The following is a 16,806-nucleotide window of genomic DNA, read 5'->3' on the forward strand; positions in this document are numbered from 1 at the left end:
ATAGTGTGTGTTTCAGCTCTGTACTTAGCTGTTTGCCTGGAATTCAGCTTTAAAGCTATACAATTCTAATGTATTAATATATGCCTAACAAGCAACAGGGCTGTTAGATCTTTTATTTTCTGTTTGGAATTAATTTGATTGTTTGACTCTTTCCATTAGAGGTGATCTTTTGTTCAATATAATAGGACTCTTTTGTATCTCACCTCTCTACGGACCCATTGGTACCTGTTGGAATTTGCCCCTTTCCAATCTGTATAGTTTTGATGGCAACACTTATAGAACATTAGTTTACAGTATCACTTGTTTTTATTAATATAGCACATCCGTGTGGGATGGGAGCAGCTTCTTACCACTATCGCCAGAACTATCAATGAGGTAGAAAACCAGGTCCTGACACGAGATGCCAAAGGTATCAGCCAAGAACAGATGAATGAGTTCAGGAATTCCTTCAACCACTTTGACAGGGTAAGTTGCATGTGTCTGCACTCAGATTATCACTAGACAGGTGCAGTTGTGTATTGGCTATATGATGGAGACCACCTAGAGATACAGTACAGACAGACTACAGTAGAGATAGCCCCAGATGTGCATGCCTGCTACAACTTTTATAAAAGGGTCCAACTCCTTGCTGGATGTTTTCTTTATTTTACATTGAGAATAATAGGAAGAGTCGGGACACTTCTTTTTGTAACAGAAATTATAGCCAGGGCATTTAATTTCTGAAGTCCCCCAGAGATATCAGATGCAAATGGGTGACTCTGCCCACCAAATTCTATCGCTATTTGAATTAGAATTTTTAGGTGACCTACTTGATTTATATCAGGGTAACATCCATTTTTCTTACCAAAACACAAATCTTTGTCTCATGGGGAGTGCTGGTATTATTATAGTACTGGCATCACATTTTTTTTTGCCTGTTTTTATTTTTGTGTGCTGCCCACTTTAGGTGGTTTTTTTCCCCCTCAAATATTTAACATTTTTTTAATAAAAAGCATCCCTTTGTCTGATGATGTCTGATCAATGATATGAGTTGACATATACTTTATAGGAAAACTGTACTTCTATACAGTTATATTTTAACTTACCCTCTTCCTTCCCCAGCACTCCTCCAAAGTCTTCCTGTTTTTACTATAGTCCTACTGTCTGCAGTGTTGGGACACAGAATAGAAGACATGGGGGGAGGATAGGGGAGTGCTGGGGAAAGTTGATCATGTGACTGTATGTATAGATGTATTATGTGTTGTATAGATGTACTGTTAGTTAGAGTTACACAACTGTGGAGCTAGGAAGCATGACTAGTTTACCATTACACAATAAATGGACCTTACATGTCTTTAATATAAACGTTGTACTGACTAGACTGTGGCTGTGCAAGAGAAGCATGCATGTACTGCTGTAAAGAGCACTAGTATATGCAGATCACAGTAATGGCGCATGAACCAATATAAATAAAGTACTGCACACAGTAAACATGCATGTGAACAGCAATTCTCTGCTTTTACTGCTGCACCAGTCTCACATCTGCTGGTATATATTTCAACAATTTCATGATATTTCTAAATGTATTGGTGGCTTAGTCTAGCAACAGCATTCATGAAAAACTGAAGGGGGGATGACAAGGGAGTCGATTAGTAGCTTTGTGGTGTAATTTGTTAAGAAGCATCACATTTTGGAAATGTTAGGGTGGCAAGATTTGGACAGTGATTGACCTCTCCTTCAGGCCCCTCATGCAGAGTCCAAGATTACACCTAGCATCCTGGCATAAATGGAGGGGCAGATAGTTGTGCTGTTAATCTTGATGGAGAAGTTGGGGAGGGGACATAGGTGGGAATATACTGAGGTCCGTTTTTGAAAGATTGAGTATGATGAAGTGATGTGAAAATCACACTGATGTGTCCGACTAGACAGACTGGGCGAGTTCAGGAATAGAGGGATAGCTTTGGGTGTCATCCGTATAGAGATGAGATAGCAGGACATGGAAGTTTATCAAATGACTCAGGGAGGAGGTGTCAGATGACAGTGCCTTAAGGGACCCCTATGGAAAGGAGGAGAGGAGGAAAAAGTTGTAGGTGACACTGAAGGTGCACTAAGATAGGTAGGAGGAAAGAGCCGAGCCTCCAAGGCCAAGCAAGTAGAGTTTTTTGTATTTTTTAGGAGGAGCGGGTGGTCTACTGCATTAAAGGCAGCAGGTCTAGAAGTATGAGTACAGAGAGTTTTAGGAGGGCAGTTTCAGTGGCGTGTTGTGGGCAGACTCCAAACTGTAAGGGGTTGAGAAGGTGGTTTTCAGTGAGTTGGCAGATTAGAGAGTTGTAATAACACGTTCAAAAAGTTTGGAGGCTAACGTGAACAAGGAGATGGGTCTTACGTTGTTCAAACTGATAGGGTCCAGTGAGGGCTTTTTAAGTATGGGGCTGCCCTGTGTATGTTTTAAAATAGTGGTAAAGATGTCAGTGGAGGAGAGCTCGAAGATGTTGGTTAGAGAGAGTTAACTGGAACAAGAGGGAGACCATAGTGGCTGTGAGGGATCAGGGATCAGGTTAGGTAGGCCTCAGAAAAAAAGTTTAGCAACCTCCATTATGATAACAGGGTCAAAAGAAGCAGGTAATGAATGTGGTGGTAGACCTGGAATGTTAGGTGGGGAGAGATCTGGACAGTGGAGTTCTTATAAATCTTGTTTTTTAAATGATTGGCAATCTCCTGCACAGTGTATGAGTGGGGAAAGAAGTGGAGAGTTAAAGGTAAAAAAAAGAGTTGACAAGGACTGGATGAGAACGTGATGAAATAGGTCTGTTTGGCAGCATGGAGACTAGAATTTTATTTTAGGAGGGCAGAGGTGTACAGGTATTTAGTTGTGCGCCATAGTCTCTCAAAGGTTTGGCTAGGTTTTTGGGGTTTTTTTTTAAGACTTCTGGTGTCCTCTGTTTGCCAAGGTTATAGGGGTTGAAGCCTGATTATGCATATGTAGTAAGGAGAGCAAGAGTATTTGGGGAGGTTGAGAGTCAGCTGTGGTAGATAGAAGTGGCCAGCTTAGGGCACGAAAGCTTCTGGATCCTGCCAGCCATGTAGCTGCTGGTTCTCTGCTCCTGGGCACTGCTAACTCTATAGCTGCAGGAATTCTTCTGCTGGGCACTGCCATCAGGCTGATGATGGTTACTACTTGGTGGAAAGTTGAAAACACATTTAATGCTGATCCGTATAGATTGCAAAATAAACCAACAAGGACTGTAAAGAGTCATGTGGTACTGGTGGTTTTATGTTTGCATTGATTGCCATTGTTTTAAGAATGGATTTTATCCTATTCTCTATTCTGTATAGCTGGGTTGAAGATAGAAAATGTGTTCCAAAAATAAGGATGCCGATAGTGCATAGAGATTGGGAGACCTAGTTAGAAAGAAGATCAATTAATCATCTCTGGGTTTCTCCCTGCTTCCCTATGAGCCTCGTCTGTAAGGCCTCATTCACACACAACGCAAGCAAAATTGTATATTGCGTCTATGCGCGTATATACGAGCGTATATGCGTGCACTATATGCAATCCCAGAATGCATCACTCGTAATGGAATTTTTAATGTGCTGTATGCATGTATGCGCGTAAACACGCCGAAATACGCTGCCCGGACGCATCTCTGTTCCATTCTGTGTTTGCGCATTTATACGCTACGCAAATATACGGCTCTATACGCGGCTGTGTGTATGGAGCCATTTATTTGCATAGGTTGCATATGATACAATACGCAAGTACGCGCGGCAGTGTGAATGAGGCCTTAAAGTGTGAGACTATTGCCCCCAGCAGCCAGTCCTTCTGTATTTTTGGCCATGTTAGAACACTGAGATGAAGCTGAAGGGCAACACAAGTAATTCATCTTTCAGACACTTATGTACATGATGCACATGTGTGTGTTAGGCTGGATGTTACTCTAGAAACATTACAAATTTTGTTAAAGGTGAATATCTGTTTAGTGTAAAAGGAATGCTAAAGTTGGGATTGAGGGGGGAATGGGGGCACCTGTGTGTACAAACTCTAAATCATCCACTGTTAAATGCATCCTTGTCACAAATATTAATTCTAACTTTGTTCTTTTTGTTCCCTCCATCTCATGCATGTCCTTTCCTGCTTCCTCTGCATGACCCTTTATTCACAACCAACCTTTCTATGCTCTCACCCTGTCACCCATCCCCTGGCATGGCATGTCCTGGACACCTGAACTGTCACTTGCTGTAACAAGGATCACAACGGCACACTTGGCCCAGAGGAATTTAAGGCTTGCCTCATCAGCTTGGGTTACGATATTGGCAACGACCCTCAGGTACTGAAAATCAGAGTGATAAGTTTAGCCAGGTATTACATTATAACATGACTCTTGGTTTCCCAGGCACTGCGAACAAATGTTTTTGAACATCATACTGAGAGGGAATAATTTTATTTTTCTCCCTATTTCTTTGGTGTTTTATACTTTTCTCTTGTCTACCCTGTTCTTACTCTTCTCTTCCATTCTACTCTACATTTTCTTTTAAATACCTTCCAAACCTCTGTTTCTGTGATACCTCTATTACTATATTTCTTATGTCTTTACATTTCCATAACACAATCTTTCTATACCTCCATACTGCTGCTGCTTTACCTTTTTTGTCTTCTGCTCTTTACTGCCTGCTTCTGTTCTGTCTTCTCCACCAATGGTCCTCCTGCAGAAGAAGACCGGTATGCTGGACGGTGAGGATTTCCGAGCCTGCCTTATCTCCATGGGTTACAATATGGTAATGTAAATTGCCTGCTTGTATTGTGTGGTACTGTAAGAACATAAACTACTCTGTACTACAAAAATCACACCTTCTCTGGCTAAACGGATTCTTTATAAGGGCCAGGAGAGCTGACCCGTCAAACTGGCTTCACTGGTTGTCATAACTCTTGTCCTCTGTAAAGTATGTGTAAACCCTAACAATGAACTTTTTTGCTCCGTTAAATATTCAACTGAAAGTGTTTGTTATATCTGTTTGATAAGTAAAAAAAAAAAAAAATTTGATCTTGCCAAAAATATATTGAGCGTGTAACTTCCTGTGCATTCTGCTGCGCTACCTCAAGCAGTCTCATCAGCCCTTCACAGGTGTAACAGACCACATCCCCTATGTTAAGGAGATAAGTGGGGGATGTGTTCTGTAGACCTAGAACATTTCCTTCCTAGGATGACAACACTTCCCCTTCATAGATACAGTGAGTGAGCGTTGTCACTCTAGGACTAGGAAGTGCGTTACTAGCAGGATCATCAGGATGAAAACTAATGCAGAAACCAAATCTAAAGGATTTGGAAGCTGCAATATATTAAATTTATGTTCTTGGGTTTAGAAACCCCAACTCTTGTCAATGCTTTCCTAAACTGGCCGGCAACTTTGATGTCCTGTCACAGGATTGTAAGGGAAAGAGTCCTGTTCCAACATGAAAGGAGTTGTCAAGGCACTACTTGCACCTGTTTCGAACACAACTTAGCTATGGAAACCATAAATTAGGACCTGCAACTCTTCAGAGCTGCATAAATGGCTCATGTTACATTAGCAATCAAGTATATCTAACTGATCAACAGAACATACTAATCAGTATATACTATATTAAGGTTGCCAGATTTTCAAGATGAAATCCGAGGACACCCTACTGATCATGCCCACTTTTAAAACACACCCACAAAACTTTACCCCCATCTGTAGCCACTTCCACAAAACCTCACCCCCATTTTTAGAATGCCCTGAAACAGTTGGTCACAGACTTCTGGAAGAAGGAGCAGAAATTGAAGATATAAAGGCAGAGTGACCTGGACACTATAAGAAGTGAAATAATGTGGTGTGCACAGCGCTCTGTGGTGAATCACACGTGCTGTCAAATTGCACTAATAGTGGGAGCGGCTGAAGATGCATGGTTAAGTAAACCCTGAGCCTACTCTACTATGAGTCAAGATTGTTTAATGCACAGAGTGCAGGGATCAGGAGCATGTAATGCATGGACTCTAGGGGTCAAGAGTTCAACTGAATATTTTAAAAGGAATCCTAATTGAACCAGAAAAAAAAAAGATTTGCTCATATGATAGAATAGGTACTGAACCTATCCTGCCCCACGTAAGCTACAATGGATTTGTGTGATGTAATAGAAGAGATGGGAGCAGATAGTAACACACTGGTCTGCATGTTGTTTATTTGCCAATACAAGGAAAGTAGGCAAGACGTGTTAAAGCTTAACTCCCGTCAAGAGTTTTCCCTTAATTTTCTGTCTTGGTGACACCTGCACCCTTCGATCTCTTATCCAGGCAAGTGAGTGGAAATCCTCCCCAATGAGGACAAAGACCGCAAAAAAACCCAAAAAACTTGAGGTTCTCATTCTTACCCATTCTCTCAAAAACTAAAAAAGTTTTGAGTTTTAATTATTTCAACAGTTCCTCCTTTAACCCCGTCGCGACTGAAGACGTACACTGTACGTCTCCATTGTGAAGTGCCCGAATGACTGCTCACGTACACTGTGTGTGAGCAACTATTCGGGACTCGGGAATGCCGGAAACCGCTGAGAATCAGCGGTTACCATTCTTTATTGGATGCCTCAGTAATTAGGCATCCATTCATGAAGAATAAAGCTTTTGTAAAAGCTTAATTCTTTCATTATTGAAAGAATTAAGCTGTTACAAATACTGGATCGCTATTAGCGATCCAGTATTTGACAGATGAAATAGCAGAACGGTGTGCACACCGCTCTGCTATTTCAGTTTTGTGTACAAGCTGTTTGTTACATTCTTCAGCACAGAAACATGTAACAATATATTTCTATCCTGAAACAATCTTTGGGAACAATCAGACACCTTTAGTGAGATCTGTGCTGACATGCTGCAGAATCAGCACCTTAGGATCAGTCACTAAGTTTATTATTGGCTGTTCTTAAGTTTGGAGAAGCCTAATTAAAACCAAAAATTAAAAACATTTATAAAATTATCAAGCAGTCATAGTGACTGATTGATATAATTTCAAAAAAAAAGTGTATAAAAAAAAAATACAAATTATCAACGCGATTTAACAGCCTTTAAACGTGGGATGATTGTTGGCGCGAGCCATGGAGCGAGTAACAGCAAAACAGAATTCGTTAAATGTTCAAGAGCAGCTGTTAGTGTTTAAAGACTGGACTGTCAGCCGAAAATCTGGGTCTGAATTGGCGAATTGTGGCCGCCAGCGACTAGTCAATGTTAGCGCAGAACGGAGAGTGTCAAGACTGGTACAGGGCAGAACGAAGAGTGGCAAGACTGGTACAGGGCAGAACGAAGAGTGGCAAGACTGGTACAAGGCAACAGTGCAGTGTCAGATTCCTCACATCACCTTTCAACATCTCGTGGAGTCACGAGGCGGCCCAACGAAGTCATCTCGTGGAGTCATCTTGTGGCCCAACGAAGTACTGATGGGGTGGTCATAATAATCTGGCCACTCGGTGTGTGTGTGTGTATATATATATATATAGAGCTGCAGCTAACGATTATTTTCAAAATCGATTAGTTAGCCGATTATTAAGTTCGATTAATCGGTTAATCGGATAAAAAATACATTTTAAAAAATGGCTCCAGTGATGGGACTTCTAGTTTTTATATTGAGATTGCAGCAAGCTTGGAGCGGTGGAAGTAAAAAAGAAAAAAAAGTGTGGTGTACAATATAGTGAAATGAAAAGTGTAAAATTATACAGCAATGAATGCAGAATGGCACCGGCTATAGAGGACTACAAAACCCAGCAAAAGCACATTATACAGCACAATGCAGAATACCACCAGCTATAGAGGAGTACAACAAATCCAAGCAATAGTACATTATAGCTGGTGGTATTCTGCATTGCGCTGTATAATGTACTATTGCTGGGTTTTGTAGTCCTCTATAGCTAGTGGTATTCGGCATTGCACCACTGTATAATGTACTATTGCTGGGATTTGTTGTACTCTATAGCTGGTGGTATTCTGCATTGCTGGTGGTATTCCTTGATTTGTAGTCCTCTATACAGCGCAATGCAGAATACCACCATCTATATAGGAGTACAACAAATCCCAGCAAAGGGGGTTCTTATCAGTTTGCGCAGTTAGGGTCTGGAACGCGCTGCCTCAAGCAGTGATTTCCGCAAATAGTCTGGAATCATTCAAGAAGCTTTTCGACGATTTCCTGAGAGACCGTAATGTACAAGGGTACAGGTACTCTTAAGAATGAGAACACTCAGGGACCTATACACACACACACACACAAGTGTTCTAAAAACTGGAATCAATGAAATGAGGATGCCAATCACTTTATAAAAGGAATAAAGGAGTAAAAAACTGTGCCACTGCTGAAAGTCCAGTTCAATCCTCATTTACAAATGTAAAGGATGCAGTCAGGCTACATATACAGTAAAATAGAGCGCTTTTTTTTTTTCTAACTGCCAATTGCGGCAGTATGGGATAACTGATCCCGTGCTCTGTTACACATAGGTGAGCCGCACCACAGCTCATGGTCCGGTTCTCCAGTGGTAAGACTGGAGAACCCCTCCTTCATTTCAGTAATAAGTAACAAGGGTTCAATTGTGCTTTTAGGTTGAAAACTCCAAGGCTGTCAATCCTTATCTTACTTTACCACTTTGTGACACACTGACCCAGAGCAAACATGCAACAGTAAAAAGTGTCAGGAGACCCGATATGCACATTTGTTTCTGGGGCAGTTACTCTGAGCGTACACATTCACATCAGATGGAAATTCCTACATTTCTATCCTGAGATTCTTTAAAAAGGGAAATTATTAATTTTACCTTTAGGATCTGCATTTGGGAAAAGCCTGTTCCAGGGAACCTTATTTTTATGAGGGAGGGACAGCAAGTAGTTTCTAGCTTTCAAATTTATTATACAGTTTAAATCCTCTTGAGTAGGAGATCCAAGAATGCCTGTGAATATAAAAACAAAAAACACTTAGTACAAATCATGCATTTTTTAACCCCGTAATTAAAAACGTCTTAAACACCTTTAGTGGTTGCCCTTACCAAGGATATGATTAAGTTGATCAAGATAATGCTTTCCTGGAAATATGGGCCTATTGGAAAGCATCTCTGCAAGAATGCAGCCAACAGACCAGATATCAATTGATTTGGTATATCCCTAAGAGAAAATGAAATACTGTTAGGAAAATAAAATATTTTATATAGTATCAAACAAGAAAAATTTCCTCAAACGGAACATGTCTTCCAAAGGGTAAAATGGTTTATAAAAGCAGAAATGAATTGGGCATGGAGAACAAAATGTCTAAAAAGTCAGGAATCTACTTCAAATTAGTTAAGTGCTCGATTTGGTCTAGGCTACAAAATAAAAGATACCAGCCCAAACCTCAGTCCAGTTCAGCTCTCTCCGCCTCATGTATAATATAAGCCAATGGACTGGATGACCTCAGCGGGACTTAGATCACCGAAGCCCAGGGGAAGAGGCTGCAGTGATCCTAGACCTAAAATGAACACTTAACCCTTGCAGTGCAGGGAGTAATCGTCAGGTTTCTCTTGCTGCCCAACTCCATTGGGGGATTTCTCCTCACTTAATCCCTGTGTGACCAGGACAAGTGAAGACAGAAGACAGATTGCCAGAACTGGAACCAATAGACAGCCATTCAAGCTTTACAGGAGGTTCATAAAAATGAAAGTGAATATGCCCAAAAAGGACACAGGCAGCAAAAGAAAACAAATGGAAGTTCTATCCCTTCCCCACTGTATCCAACATGAATGGCTTTTTTTCCTGGAGAAAGGCTTATCTAGATGCACACAAAAAAAACAAAAACCTTTCCTTAAAGTATATGAAAATATGGCTTAAATTATACCAGAGCTAAAAAAGTGAAGGTGTGCTCTCTTATAGGGAACACTTAAATGGCAATTGTTGCCAAGCAGTAACCTAAAAGATGTACCATGTTTTATCCACTTTCACCTGAAAATAGCTGTGCACCCCTGTGCCTTCAATAGCTGTACATTTGCAGTATGAGATCTTCTTAGACACTCTGGCTGCTACCGGTATTAACATAGGATTTGATGATGCCACTACTTTGCCCCTGTACAGAGAATGTTGTACCCGAGAACCTGCAGTGCAAGACTCTTCCCGCTTCATTCATACTATGAATCTGATCTCTGCCCCGCCTTGAAAATTCCCAACAGGTTGTCGGGGAAAGTGCCAACATGAAGAGGCGAAGCTCTGCCTATACCAAGATGGCTGCTTTCTCATAGGGACAGTGCAGAACAAGGCATGCTAATCCAGTAATAAGAAAGATGAATTGCAGGAACCTACAGGCAATGCTGGTCACTAGTCCCTTGCCTTCTGCTCACCTTTTCCAGGCAGATCAGACCTTCTTTAAAAGCTGTACAAGCACCAAAAAAGCATTTCACAATATATATCAAATATAGGTGGTATCTACCTTGGAATTTAACATGATCTCTGGTGCCCGGTACCAGCGAGTTGCAACATACTCTGTCAGGAAACCAGTGTGATCATGGTCTGGGTCTGCAACACGTGCCAATCCAAAATCACAGATCTGTATGGGGAAAATTAAAATTAAAAAAACCAACACTAGAGCATATGAAAATACTATAAGTAAAGCTCATATTTACTCATTTAAAAGGGTTTACTACTTAGATCAAAAGAATATTCCCTTTACTTATCTAAGTAAAGTTAAGTCAACACATCACACATAGAGGGAGGGGAAAGAGTAGGAGTTACACTATAACACAATGATGCTAGGAATAATAGATTTTGTAGCACAGAAATGTACACAAAGATTTAATACACGAATAAGGTAGGGAACACAACGACAACACAAGTGAAGGTGCCCATACACTGTACGATTCTCGTACGAGAATCGTGGGAAATCCCGCGATCGGACGAGAATCGTACAGTGTATGGAAGGCGTGCGACCGTTTCTACTGTACGGTCGCACGTCTTCCATCGAACAAGCAGGCTGGAAAACCTACCGAGAATCGTACGATTCTCGGCGAGTTAGTGGCCTGCTTGTTCGACAACTGACGAACGGGCCGGTGTGCGCATGCGCACACTGCCCGTTTGCCGTCCTTGCAAGCCCGCCCCTCAAGGTGATCGCAAGTACGATCTGCCTGTCCAAGATGGGCAGATCGTACATTTTTTTAAGTACTTTACATCCCTTGCAAGACAAAAGTCTTGCGAGGGTTGTAAAGGGTATGGGCACCTTGATAGAGAGTAGAGACACATATGGAAACGATGGAGAGTAATGTGGGAATAAAATGGAAGAGAAAAATCACAAACAATAAAGCAGACCCGCTCTCTTCCTTTTAGCGATTTAGTGTCAAAAAGCAGGGCGATATTTACAGCACTGGCGGTCACTGTTTGACAACTGAACACACTGGGATTAAGAAATCCAGATGTCTACAGGCTTTTTGCTACATGGTTTCAGAAGAGAAACATTAAGCAAAACGTTTCTAATTTCACTAAGGTTATTATTGGCTGTTCCGAAGTGCTGTTCCCTTTCTGACAGTGACATTGTATGCCACTACTGTATACGCTTTGAGAAAAAAAAGTTTTAGCTTTTAGTTTAGGCTGAAAATTACAGAAAACGTTTCTGAAACCCTAGGGATGCGAGGCGTTTCCAAATAAAGGACAAATACATTAATTTATTTTAATGCATTTTTTTTAGCCGTGCTAATTCTCTAAAAAATAATCAAAAGTGCGGAAAAAGTATTTACATTTTTGAAATATATTTTATTAGTTCTAAGTGAGGCGTTAAGCATAAGTGATAAATATATATCCCTATCTCTCCTCTAAAAAAACAATATATAATATGTAAGTAAGAAAGTATATTACTGCCGTGGAAGAATCACACAGCAAAAATGTAAAGTGTGTCAGTCAATGACAAACAGAAACTGAAAAAATGTCATGAAGGGGTTAAAAACTATGCTGCTTTTGCATTAGATTCAAGATTTTGTTTTGATGGGTTTTTGAATTATCCATAGTCTAAATCTAGTGCAGTGAGCCATAATAATCATGAACTAATTTGATTATTTTGTCTATTAATTTAAAAAATCATAAAGTTAAACAAACAAACTTGAATCCATTTTTGCTACTTTATTTTGGCTAAGAATGAGCAAATCTTGAATTCCAGAAAGTTTATCTCCTGATCAGGTTTGTTCAGTATTGTAGAGAGTTGTATATTCAACAAATATGCTTCATGCCTATTTCACAAACAAGTATGACTCCTTGGGATCAGATGTGGGTCTGCTGGTCCAGTCCCTTCATCTGTGGCCCAGCAATGTACATTACAGTCAATATGTTTCTTGGACCGGAGGACTGAGCTGTTTTTTGTTCAGCTTTGAGAATGATTATAAATAAAGTTACCCACTGCCTTATTATATAGGGAAAAAATACTGCTCCAGATACCAAGCAGAGTGGGAAGATCTTGCCAGTATGAAGGCACAAAAAGCTGGATGATGTAGTCTATCTACAACTGCCCTTATTAGTGGCCTGATCTACATAAAGAAGGTAGATGAGGCCAATCGGTGGTATTTCATTTATACTGCAATGCTGGTCTAAAGACTCTCTTATTATGTAGTTCAGACAGAATATAACATTCCAAGCATTGGTTGACTGAGTATATCATCCAGGTTTTTATGGGACAATAATAGTAACACACACAGGAATCTATTACATTCTTAAATATGAAAACATAAAGTGAAAATGTTTATGGTCAATGGAAGAAATTTGAACACAGACATTCCAAGACTATTTAAATGAGTCAATTTCCCAGAGATATGCGTTGATCCTGATTTACTAAAGGAGTAGAGTATGTTCGTTCTGAAAACTTGAATTTTACTTATCTTGGTGAATGAGCTAAAACAAAGTGAAAATTCACTTTTTACCCAACCATGTGCAAGGAAAATTTTAAAAAACAGGAATTCTTGCTTGCATGTGATTGGACGACTGAAGTCACCACAACTTCACCCTATTTACTAAGCCAAGTGAAAATTCAGGTTAGGGCCATACCTGGCATACGCATTAATTCCACCATCCACACTAAACAGCAGGAATGGGGAAATCCCCTGCTGCTGGCTATCGTATTCAGCAGTTGCTGCTTCAGGGGCTACTACACATCCAAACAGCAGATCTATCTGAATGCAGGCAGTGTTTGGCCAAGAATTTTCAGACCAGCTCCTTACAAAAGCAGCAATCAGCTGAAATCTGAGCAGTGTATGACCATCTTTACAGTCCAACAAACTGGGAAATATTACTGGATGATAGTGATCATCACTGACCACTAACCTTATTATGGCAAGTAATAATAAGAATTGGGAACATTGCTGTTATGTATGGCAGGGTCGCTGGGAGATATTTGTAAAAGGTCTAAAATAATGATGACTGGATAAGATGTTGCTAAGGAATCATATGCTGGGCAACACGTTCTCGTATGCCAAGCTTTCTTGGTTTTGCAATATATGCTACTTGGCAACAGATCCTAATGCTTTCATAGAAGCAGCTCAGGGTGTATTTCCATATACTGTCTGCAGCGGGAGGTATTGTCACATTAGAATACTAACATTCTAATATGGTTCCTTTTGTAGGGTGAAGCAGAATTTGTCCGCATTATGAGTATTGTAGATCCTAACAGACTAGGAGTGGTAACATTTCAAGCCTTCATCGACTTCATGTCTCGGGAAACTGCAGATACAGACACAGCAGACCAAGTTATGTCGTCTTTTAAGGTCCTGGCTGGTGATAAGGTATGTATATTGTCTTTCTTATGCCATTAAACACTGGAACAAAATACTGTCTGTCATTCTTGTTTGCAGCTAAATTTATTTAGTCATCAACTTAAATTTAGATCTAAAGAATTAGAAGATGGTTTGATGTACCTTAAAGCAGTGTCCCTGGTCATTAAGTCGCGACCCAAGTCGCACCGCACTGGAATGCACAGCATTGTGGTACCCCGTACTTCAGTGGGGGCAATCGAACTTTGGGCAGGCGCACCGCATTGTGGTACTGCGCATTCCGGTGCAGACAATCTAACTGTGGCGGAAGGTGCATTTGGGGTGCCATTTAAATGAACGGCAATGGATCGCACCTTCCGCACCATAGCGCGTGGTAGGTGTGATTGCGCAGTACAGTGCGGGTCCTCAAAAATATTGACACACACAACCACAGACCCAATCAAAAAAATTAATTTTATTTTTCCAGTCTCCCTACCTTACAAGAACTGGAGTGGATCCTTAGCCTGGGGCCCAGTGTGGGCTGCTGTGCTGTGATGGAGTTCCATCCATCACAGCCCAAAAGGGGTCTAGTAATAGAGTGGGAGCGCAACTCCTGTTAAAGGCGGATAATGAGTGAGGTTGCTCCCGCTGCAGCCGTAGGTGACCAACCACAAGTTTTACAAATAGCCACTGCCTGGTTCTATGCCTCATAACCTCAGAAAGAAAAGCCATTCCCATCCCTTAGACAATATGGACAAAGCAACTACCTTATACCTTGGGGGTCTATAGGAGCAAGTGGCAAGGAAGGAACATTTGGTCCTCAAGTTATAGAGTCTCTGTACTAGCAGTGTAGTGTTTTGCCATGTTAGCCGTGGATAGTAGCAGGAAAGGGTTCTCTTCCTTGGCGTCCTACAGTACCGGAATAATCCTATAACTATGCACAAGTATACTGGACAAATTAACAGCAGACAAGGATATCTAGATGAGAAGACAATGTCAGCATTGTTGGTATTTCCTTCTGCTTCCAACCAAATTCAGATCTGCCTAAAAATTGCAACTGGAATGAGAAGCTTCGAATTTGATTAGTTGATTTAAATTTTAAAGTGACACTAAACTCCGGAGTTAAATCTTAAAAATACCCTAACTATTAACAGAAATGTAGCTTATTAGTGTATCACTCAGCTGTAGATCCTCAAATCATCTCCGAATTGGTGCTGACACTGGGGGGGGGGGAATTTATCAAAACTGGAGCAGCTGTGCACAGCAACCAATCAGCTTCTCACTCATTTTCAAATCTGAACTGAGCAAACTGAAGAGAGATGTTGATTGGTTGCCATGGGCAACTGCTCCATATTTTGTCTGCTCCAGTTTTGAAAAATTCCCCTCACTGTCTCCTAGCTTCTGGAGGGTGGCTACTTTTGTTCCCCATGGTCCCTGTGTGTGTGTTGTAAAGTAGCCACTGCTCCAAGCTCGCTCCCATGATGAACTACAATCTCATGTTTAGTTTACTCATTTGTATTGAGATTGTAGTCTATCGTGTGAGTGAGCTTGGAGCGGTGGCTACTTTACAGCACACACAGGGACCATGAGGAACAAAAGTAGCCACCCTACAGAAGGAAGGACAGTGTCAGCATGAATTCAGAGATGATTTGAGGATCTACAGCCGAGTGATACACAAATAAGATACATTTTGGTTAATAGCTCAGGTACTCAAATGCATTTTTAAGATTTAACTCCTGAGTTCAGTGTCACTTTAAAGAAGAACTCTGTGGGGGAAACATGCTTAGCTTAGTGTGACTTTAAGTTTATAGTACTAACATTTAGAGGCTCATTTATAACGGAAAGTGGATTCTGCTATCTGCTCCCCATTATACGACGCAGCACTATGGAAACTGTGGCCTGCATTTTACAACCGATTTATGAAATGTGGGCTGCGGGGTACGGTTAGTGGAGCCCCACAGAGTTCTCTCTGCTTATAGCAGAAGAAAGAGTTTTGTGAGTGGCCATTCATTGTCATTGCGCTCTGCTTGCTTCAGAATCCCGAAGCCTACAGAGTGCAGTGCCCATTTGTAAAGCTCATCATTGTGCATTATAAATGTGCAAACTTCTGTTTTTCTTTTCCAGCAGTGGTATTGGCTTCAATGTGGTCATACTGCTGCTTTTAAAAAATGAACCATCTACATGTTGCTTTTGTCTCCCCCTGTGCTTCCAGAGGTATTTTCCTCTGACCTCCTCATGCCCACACAGGTACAGGGATGGAGTATAATGGCTTTTTACGAACATTATAACCAATTTAGCATAATGTACTTTTTTTTTTTTTTACAGAATTACATCACTGCAGATGAGCTGCGTCGTGAGCTTCCTCCTGATCAAGCAGAGTATTGCATTGCCAGAATGGCACCGTACATCGGGCAGGACGCAGTCCCAGGGGCTCTGGACTATATGTCTTTCTCAACAGCGCTGTACGGTGAAAGTGACCTTTAACCCACCATTGCTCACCTCTATGTCACTGCAGCGCTGATTGTCCACCGCTCCTGTATGCAATGTGGTTTCAGCTTTCACGCCTTTTTCGTGTCTCCATAGCTCACAAAATGAAAAACAAAAAATCACTCTCTTGCTCCTGCAGTGCTCAGAACTTTTTGTCTTTCTGGCATTACAGGACATGTTAATACCTGTTTATCCTTACAGTAACAGTTTACAAATCAAATTTTTACTAAAGACCTTTAAAGAAAAGCATATTTTATTATGAGAGGAATAAAAGGTGAAATGTATTTTTCTGCCAAAAGTGAAAATAGCCTTTTTGTGGTTTGTCGGACATGAATAGTTGTAATGTTTGAGCTCCTTGCCTGTCTTCTTTTTTGCTACCACTTGGGGGAGCAGTGACTGTTTACTAATTATGAATAGGCATGATTCATTCTTTTTCATCCTCCGAATACAGTCTCTTTCAAACTGCAATGTGAACCATTTAAAGGTTGAACCTCATGAAATCATCCATATTTTTCTAAGCAGAAACATTTTCATATGTTTTCAATATTTAATGTAAGATAAAGAATTATCTCACCAGCTCAACAACTTCTTTTTAACATTGCTACCATGGT

General features: G+C 40.8%; 1 protein-coding gene and 1 long non-coding RNA gene across 6 annotated transcripts in view; one reads left to right on the forward strand and one right to left on the reverse strand.

The window, feature by feature from the left end:
• The window catches only part of ACTN1 (actinin alpha 1), a 135,690-nt gene extending 119,254 nt beyond the window's left edge, over positions 1–16,436 (forward strand). For 2 of the 5 annotated variants that reach the window (XM_018565099.1, XM_018565098.1), the window contains exons 18-21: positions 319–465; positions 4,690–4,755; positions 13,583–13,741; positions 16,034–16,436. In XM_018565099.1, coding sequence (XP_018420601.1) covers positions 319–465; positions 4,690–4,755; positions 13,583–13,741; positions 16,034–16,192 — 531 coding nt within the window. In that variant the 3' untranslated portion in view covers positions 16,193–16,436. Of the gene's footprint in view, positions 1–318; positions 466–4,226; positions 4,308–4,677; positions 4,756–13,582; positions 13,742–16,033 lie in introns of all 5 variants that reach the window. The other 3 variants (XM_018565094.1, XM_018565096.1, XM_018565097.1) reach the window with 3 other exon arrangements.
• Positions 8,789–10,532, reverse strand: LOC108794114. The gene is made up of 3 exons (XR_001941692.1): positions 10,417–10,532; positions 9,011–9,125; positions 8,789–8,914 (listed from the first exon to the last, which is right to left on the reverse strand). It is a non-coding gene; the product is annotated as an uncharacterized LOC108794114 (long non-coding RNA).
• Positions 16,437–16,806: the final 370 nt, after the last annotated feature.

The sequence above is a fragment of the Nanorana parkeri genome, unplaced genomic scaffold (assembly GCF_000935625.1).
Source record: "Nanorana parkeri isolate BGI_ZX_2015 unplaced genomic scaffold, ASM93562v1 scaffold812, whole genome shotgun sequence".
Taxonomy (NCBI): domain Eukaryota; kingdom Metazoa; phylum Chordata; class Amphibia; order Anura; family Dicroglossidae; genus Nanorana; species Nanorana parkeri.